Here is a 7,500-nt window from a genome sequence, read left to right as displayed (position 1 = left end):
ACTTATGTGTATGTGTGTATGTGTGTGTTCTTGTGTGTGTGGATGTGTGCACCAGTACTTGTATGCGTGTTAATGTGTATGTGCATGTGTATGTGCACGCGTACTTGTGTGCGTGTTTACTTGTGTATGTGTGTGTGCGCGCGTATGTGTGTGTGCCCCTTTCCGTCCAAGCATGTGTTCTGCACAACGGACTGGGCATGTGCGTGTGCATGCTCCTGCATGTGATTCCATGCGTTCATTCCACCCAATGCGCCTTGTGCTCACGCACGCTCACCGCTGGCTGCGACCACTGCACGGCAGGTGGGAGGCCGGGAAAGTGATACTGTTTGATGACTCGTTCATCCACGAGGTGTACCACTTTGGCACGGAGCCGCGTTACGTGCTGTATTGCAGCGTGTGGCACCCCGACATTGCCCGCGCACATCAGCTCCTCACCAACAACGGCAGTTAACGAGGCGCCCTTGTTGCTGCTGCTGCTGCTGCTGCGTAAACAACATACACACTGTTATTAACTCGACGCGCTTGTACAGACACACCGCTTTTACATCACGTGTTGGTGCAAGGGTGTTGTGTTACTTCTAGTGTACACTGCGAATAATTAACATCAAGCAATATGGGAAGCACAAGCAAGCGTGGAGCAAGGAGGGGCAGAAGGTGGTCAAAGGGCAGGGCTGGCACAGAAGCACACAAGAAGCAATGCCACAGCACAAGAAGGCACAAAGGAAGAGAGACGTGTGGTGTGCATATCAATCGTGATAGCAGCTGTCCACACATGCAGGGGATATGAACAGGGTGCAAGACAGGGAACTCAACAACATGTGTGCGTATGTGCGTGTGTATGTGTATGGGCATAAATACGATGATGGCGACACATTGGCCCACAACGACGAGCGGCAAAGAAGAGAGGACAGCTGGCCGTGTGGCCGTTGCAAATAATAAGAGACAGCGATGTGGCTACGATGCGTGTGTGTGGTTCAAGCTGGTGGAAACGTCTGGGTTCAGAGACAGCCGCTCTTGCAGCAGTTGAATCTGTGTACATTCATGCCAATGCGGGTTTGTGGGTGAGGGTGCAGAGGTGAGGACGAGCCAGAAAGCGCTTCAATTGCGCAGTAGAATGTGCGGCAAAGAGCGTGCATTGCATGTGCACCGTGCGTGTTACCTGCTGTTGCAGGGCGGTGATGGTCTTCTCGTACTGTTCTTTCACATCTCGCGGCAAATATCCCTGCTCAGCAAAGGCAAGTAAGCAAGCAAGCAAGGCCATTAATCAGCAGTGTGTAGTGATTGGAAGGATAACAAGAAAGCAGCCACGCACGGATACACAAACAGAGCCAAGGGTGTGGGTAAGAGATTATGCAGAGAGCCAGTTGCACACAATGCACACACACACACACACACACACACACACACACACACACACACACACACACACACACACACACACACAAAGGCACGGACCTCCAGCGCATCTTGCTGCTGCAGTTGAGCGTTTGCGAGGCGCCGCTCAAACTCAAACTGGTAGAAATAAGAGAGAGAGAGTGTGTGTTTGTGAAGGGGCAGCAGGGTTGAGTGCATGAGTACACGGTGTGGCTGGTTCTGCACCGGGGAAAGGGTTGGGTGCTCTCACCCTCTCACAAGGGCAATCAGACACTAAAACAAACACACACACACACACATACAATCAAGGGACCTTGAGTTTGCGGATGGTGTCTCTAGCGACGTGGATGTGCTGCCGCTCCTGGGCAAGTTGCTGGCGATACGCCTCCACATCTTTATTGTATGCCGTGCGAAGCTCATGCATTTCCTGCACGCCACCATCACCGCAGCCGATGCGTGTGGACGAACGTGGTCGAGTGGATGAGAACAAGACAAAATAGGACATGGGTCACCAAGAATCAACCAGCACGCGCATGCACGCGCAAGCACGTACCTTGTGATGGCGGTCAACCAATGCTTGTCTATCTTTTGAGAAGGTTGTTTGTTGTGTTTGGAGCTGCGCAACGGCCTGCTGCAGCTGTGCCGTCACCTGCGACCAGCAAACACCCAACATGTCAACGTGTGTGTTTGTATGCGTGCGTTGTATGCGTACGTGTATGCACATGTTCGCGCGAGAAACAACAACCACTACCACCACGACAAGGGACACCACTACCACCAGCAGCACCACCACCACTACCGAGCACCGCCACCTTTTCGTATTCGGATCGCCAGCGGTCTTCCACGCGCCGCACTTGGTCCTCGGCATCTCGCACGAGCGTGTCGCGGTGCTGCTGCACCTCCATCTGTGCGTATGACAGCGGTTGCAATGGCAGTGCACCGACACATTGAGAGAGGCATTGGCGGTAGATGAAGGCAAACATGGGTATATGCATCAGCGCAACACAGACACGCACGCACAAACAGCCATATCCTCCCACTCCATGCAGTGTGTGTGTATGTGTGTGTGTGTTTGTGTGTGTGTGTGTGTGTGTGTGTGTGTGTGTGTGTGTGTGTGTGTGTGTGTGTGTGTGTGTGTGTGTGGACTAACGGTCATGTCCGATCGGAGCTGTTCGCTGAGGCGAAGGGCGCGCTGCTCGGCCTGGTCCAGCTCCCGCCTGTGGTCCGTCTGCATCTGCGACACCTCCTGTGACGACGACGATGGAGATGATGGCGATGACGACATGGCGACGGTGTTGGTGGTGGTGGTGGTCGTGACGGTGGTGAGGGCAAGGCAAGTCAGCAAAACTACGAGTTCATACATGGCAGATGAGAGGCAGTGTCGCTATTAGCAATCGTGAAGACAGCGCACCTCGTCCCGCGCAGCCGCCAGCTCCATCAACTGCTGCCGGCGAAGCGCATCCAGTTCCCGCAACTGTTACACACACACACACATACACACACACACACGTGTGCAAGGAGAGGTGAGCACAGCTGGTGAGCAGGCATGACAAGTGTACTCGAAAGCAATTTAGGGGGCGTGAGTGTGATTGTGAGTGCACACGTGTGTTTGCGCGTTTCCGCAACAGGTGATTGGAGTGTGGTTGTGCGTACCCGCTGCTGCAGACTTGACACCTCCTGCTGCGCGCGCTGTCGACTCGTCTTCAGCTCCGCGCGCAACTCCTGCAGCTCCTGCAAGCACACACACGTCGTGAGTTGGGGGTGAGTTGGGGTGAGTTGGGGCGAGTTAGTGACGGGGTAATGTGCGCGCGTTTGCACGGGTGCTTGTGGGCTGTGTGCTCTGCTTTGTCGTGAGCAATCTCGTCTTGCAGACCACAGCACATCCGTGTGCATACATGCCGAACACCACTCACATCATCGTGCTGGTTGCCGACGGACGCGAGCGTCTGCGCGTGGGACTGTCGCTCCTGCTCAAATCGCTGCTGCAGTCCTTGCAGCGCACGCCGCGCCGTCAGCACCTCTTCCTTGAACTACCAAAACAAAAATGCAGCAATCGGCAAGGGAGAATGAGAAGGGAGGGTTGGTTGCGCGAATGGGGAAGACAGAACCACGGGAGCTGTGTTGAGCGAGAAAGCAAGAACTGGTGTTGCATCCACACGAATCGTGCAAATACGGGGACGCATGAAGGTCGTCACACACAACACAGCAGGCAGACAAATAAACAGACAGACACACACAGACACATAATACATACATACACACAGACACATACATCAACACCCCACTCTACAGCTTGTTACCTTCTGCGTGCGTTCGACGTGTTCCCTGTGGATTTTCTCGAGCTGGCGATCAAACTCTGCCTGCAGTTTTGTCTTGAGGTTCTGGTTCTCGACGGCAGACTGCGAGCGAAGCGTCTCCACCTGCCGATTCCGCTCGGCCGCCATGCGTGACAGCGCCTCCTGCACAACGCACCGGGGCACACACACACACACACACACACATACGCAGACACACGCACACACAAACACACATACGCAGACACACACACACACACGCACGGACACAAACACAGCTGTGAGCAGGGCAGTGAACAATGAATGACGACAGAAGGAGATACAAGCACACATGCAGCCGCCAGCAGCACGGATGTGTGTGTGTGTGCATGCATGACAAACCTCGGCCTCTGTTGCGCGTTTCTCTGCTGCTGTGATCTAAGGGGCGCGAGCAAGCAAGCAGGCAAGATATCGACGTGGTGAGTGCATACCAAACCTAGCACATGTACACGCATGAAGCGATGTGCACAGGAACACACAGACACACAGAGACACAGGCACACACACATACACACAAGAGCAATCGTGCAGGCACACAAGAGGTGCCACAGGCAACCAGGGTTATACCTTTGCTTTCAAGCGAGTTCGTTCGTGCTCGTGTGCACGCGCGAGTTTCTGCCGCTGCTGTGCCAGCGCTTCCTTCCTTCGCTCCTCCTGCTCAGGCGAACAGGGGTTTGCGGTGTCGTGACTTCACACCAATATGCGGCGAATGTGGCACCAAAATGACAGGCATAGGTGGACATACACACACACACACGCACTTACCATGGTTGCGATGTCTTGCTGGTGGTCTTGGAGGAGGTGGGTGTGTTCTGCGTCAAGGCGCTGTGTCTCCTTGTGCAGCTTTGCCGCTTGCTGCTGCAGTCGCGAAACCTCAGCCTCCAGCGCACCCCGCTCCGTCTCGTGGTTCTCTCGCAGCCTGACCACACACACACACACACACACACACACACACACACACACACACACACACACACACACACACACACACACACACACACACACACACACACACCCGAGTCCGAGAGGATTGGAAGGCCTGTCAGATACATGGTTGCACAAAGCAGCGCACAACAAAACTGATACATGAACAACAGCACGTGCGAGTGGTTGACAGCATGGGTTGTGCCGTACAGGTGTGTCTCGCGGGTGTGGTCGCGGGTTGCAGCCTCAAGCTGCTCCTGCAGTGCATCTGCACGCGACTGCTCTTCGTGGTGCGCCTGGTGCAGCACAGCGCAGACCATGTCGTGTGTTGGGCGAATGAGGCGATGAATGGGGGAGAGTTGGTAGAGCGGGGTGTAAGGTTGAAGGTGCATTTTCCACAAAACCGCACACAGAAGCAGCCATACACGCAAGCAGATGCACACACATCTGCACGATGACAGGTGTACGGATAAACGGATGCATCGGGAGCAATCAGGTTACACAGCCAGCGCTGACCGTCTTGAGAGCGTCGTGTTTGTGCTGGAGGTCGAGCAGCTGCTGTTGAAGCGTCTGCGCATCGCGCCCGCTCGTGTTGAGCTGCGAGTTTTCCCGCCGCAACTTGTCGACGCTCTCCTGCAGGTCCAGCGTCTGTTGCCGCAGCGCCGTCACCTGCACGCAGCGGGAGAGCGAGCGAGCAAGTGAATGAGTGAGTGAGTGAGTGAGTGAGTGAGTGAGTGAGTGAGTGAGAGTGAGTGTGTGCGCGTGGTGAGTGAAGGATCATCCATCTACGGTGCATGTGCAAGTCCAAGCATCACCTGTGCTTGCAAGCTCTCCACTTCAATGGATTTCTTCGCCAGCTGCGACTCCTTCACTTGCAGTTGCTGTGGAACACAATCGCATCGGTTGTGCGCGTGAATTACAAACGGGGAGTCGGCGCGAGAACATGATACGGCCGCACGAGGAAGAACACATACGCACACACACACGTACACATGCACATGTGCACACACACACACATACGCACACGCACAAATGCACACACATACACACACGCACCCACCTGGTCTTGGTGTCGGATGTGGTCCTCAAGCTCCCGCACCACCAGCGCAAGCGTCTCTGACGAAATGGTTGCACGTGTGCGAATGGTTGCAGGTGTGCGTGTGTGTGTGTGTTTGTGTGTGTGTTTGTGTGGTTATGCATAGGAGTGAGGAGAGGGATGCAATTGCAGTTGACAGCACGCGTGGATGTTACACATTGTCACGCACACGCCAGCACATGCGCCACAGGAGACGCACGTTGGTTGTTCTGAAAGTCCTGCTCCAGCTGCTTGATGTGGCGCTGCGACGCCTCGTTCAGCCGCTGTCACGCAGTGCAGGCGAGAGTGGAGCAGGTGCGCAGGTATGAGTGGTGCGAATGAACGTGGTGTGTAGGTGTGTACGTGTCTGTGCGTGTGTTTGTGTGTTGAAAGGGGACATGAGGCACGTGTGCAGGACGGTGTATTGACAAACGCACGCGCTGGTCTTCCTCCTTCTGCTTCAGGTGCTCGCTTCGCTGTTGCAGCAGCATTTCCTCGTATTTTTGCTTCATGGCCTGGTAAGACGCAGCGGACGCGGATCATGAGGGCAGGGTTTAAATAAACCACAGCCACGAACAAAGACAGGTGGATGGGCAGGTATGCATGCAAGCAGACAGGCAGACAAGCGAGTGGACACTGACGTGCTGTGTGCGGTCGGCGGCTGCGCGGATTCTCTCCATCTCGGCCTCTCGCTCGAGCGCCGTCTCCTTCAGCTACACAACGACGATGATGACGACGACGACGATGGCGTTGTTGTTGTTGTTGTTGTTGTTGTTGTTGTTGTTGCGAGAGCGTAGATGAGTGTGGCGATTGCAGTGAGTGATGTGTGCACGCGTTTTGTACAGACGGTGTTTGACCGACAGGAAGCAGCAGCGGCGCATGCGCAGCGCGAAGCAAGGGCAAGAAGGTGAGTAGCAGACCTGGTGTTGGAGTTGGTTGACGGCCGTGTTGAGCGCCTTGAGCTCGTGCTCATAGTGTACCTTCAGCTGTGCCATCTCCTCCTGACACACACACACACACACGCACACACACACACGCACACACACACACACACACACACACACATACATACATCCAGCCAGCCGTGCAGCAGCACCAGCGACGGATATCCATGTGAGCAGGCGTCAAAGGAGCAGCAGGTGCGCGCACGACAGCAAGAACAGGTGGTGCATTCAACGGCACCCACCGCTCACCATTACACATCACTACACATCAATCCACATCAATCTACATCATCACACACCACAGCAGACCATCACACACTGCGGGACATCACAACACCACCTTGTGAATGCGTTTAAGCTCGTCCAGTGTGGTTGCGCTGAGCATGGACGAGGACATGTGGTACAGCCGAGATGGCGGTGGGGAGACGTTGAGCAGGTTTGTTGAGGAATGCTCCTCAGACAGCATGGTGCCGTGGCCGCGACCGTGGCCCAGCCCAGGCGATGATGTTGTGAACGCGGAAGCGTCGTGTCGGGGCTTGGCTGCCCATGGGTCGCCGCTGCTGCTGTTTGCAGAGGTGTGTTGTGCTGGCGAGCGCTGGTGGAGGCTGAACGGCTGAGTTGGCGCCGTGGCGTGGCTCGGGGGTGCGAGGTGTGCAGAGGATGGCACGCTTGCCCACGCCACCTGAAACGCTGTTGGGTGTTGTTGCTGGTGCTGGTGCTGGTGCTGTTGTTGTTGTTGTTGTTGTTGTTGTTGTTGTTGTTGCTGCTGCTGCTGCTGCTGTTGTTGTTGTTGTTCTGCCGTTTGTTGCGGATGCTGTTGCTGGGGGTGGTCGTAGTGGTGTGGTTCAGG

General features: G+C 55.3%; 2 protein-coding genes across 2 annotated transcripts in view; one reads left to right on the top strand and one right to left on the bottom strand.

Moving 5' to 3' along the window:
- Nucleotides 1-451, top strand: part of PTSG_01282 (uncharacterized protein) — a gene marked incomplete at its 3' end in the record, with an annotated part of 1,975 nt that extends 1,524 nt beyond the window's left edge. The window contains exon 3 of the mRNA XM_004997196.1: nt 301-451. Coding sequence (XP_004997253.1) covers nt 301-451 — 151 coding nt within the window. The remainder of the gene's footprint in view (nt 1-300) is intronic.
- Nucleotides 452-750: 299 nt separating this feature from the next.
- The window catches only part of PTSG_01281 (uncharacterized protein), an 8,005-nt gene continuing 1,255 nt past the window's right edge, over nt 751-7,500 (bottom strand). Inside the window, exons 3-25 of the mRNA XM_004997195.1 lie at nt 6,991-7,500; nt 6,627-6,707; nt 6,348-6,419; nt 6,144-6,221; nt 5,927-5,990; nt 5,692-5,747; nt 5,447-5,512; nt 5,148-5,300; nt 4,842-4,927; nt 4,473-4,626; nt 4,275-4,361; nt 4,050-4,085; nt 3,675-3,833; nt 3,288-3,404; nt 3,028-3,105; nt 2,786-2,848; nt 2,525-2,620; nt 2,187-2,279; nt 1,928-2,023; nt 1,688-1,801; nt 1,456-1,512; nt 1,160-1,222; nt 751-1,029 (exon numbers count right to left, since the gene is read on the bottom strand). The exon at nt 6,991-7,500 is cut by the window's right edge and continues 126 nt beyond it. Coding sequence (XP_004997252.1) covers nt 955-1,029; nt 1,160-1,222; nt 1,456-1,512; nt 1,688-1,801; nt 1,928-2,023; nt 2,187-2,279; nt 2,525-2,620; nt 2,786-2,848; nt 3,028-3,105; nt 3,288-3,404; nt 3,675-3,833; nt 4,050-4,085; nt 4,275-4,361; nt 4,473-4,626; nt 4,842-4,927; nt 5,148-5,300; nt 5,447-5,512; nt 5,692-5,747; nt 5,927-5,990; nt 6,144-6,221; nt 6,348-6,419; nt 6,627-6,707; nt 6,991-7,500 — 2,454 coding nt within the window. The 3' untranslated portion in view covers nt 751-954. The remainder of the gene's footprint in view (nt 1,030-1,159; nt 1,223-1,455; nt 1,513-1,687; nt 1,802-1,927; nt 2,024-2,186; nt 2,280-2,524; nt 2,621-2,785; nt 2,849-3,027; nt 3,106-3,287; nt 3,405-3,674; nt 3,834-4,049; nt 4,086-4,274; nt 4,362-4,472; nt 4,627-4,841; nt 4,928-5,147; nt 5,301-5,446; nt 5,513-5,691; nt 5,748-5,926; nt 5,991-6,143; nt 6,222-6,347; nt 6,420-6,626; nt 6,708-6,990) is intronic.

The sequence above is a fragment of the Salpingoeca rosetta genome, assembly GCF_000188695.1.
Source record: "Salpingoeca rosetta unplaced genomic scaffold supercont1.4, whole genome shotgun sequence".
Lineage (NCBI taxonomy): Eukaryota > Choanoflagellata > Craspedida > Salpingoecidae > Salpingoeca > Salpingoeca rosetta.
This window is presented reverse-complemented; position numbering and strand designations above follow the sequence as displayed.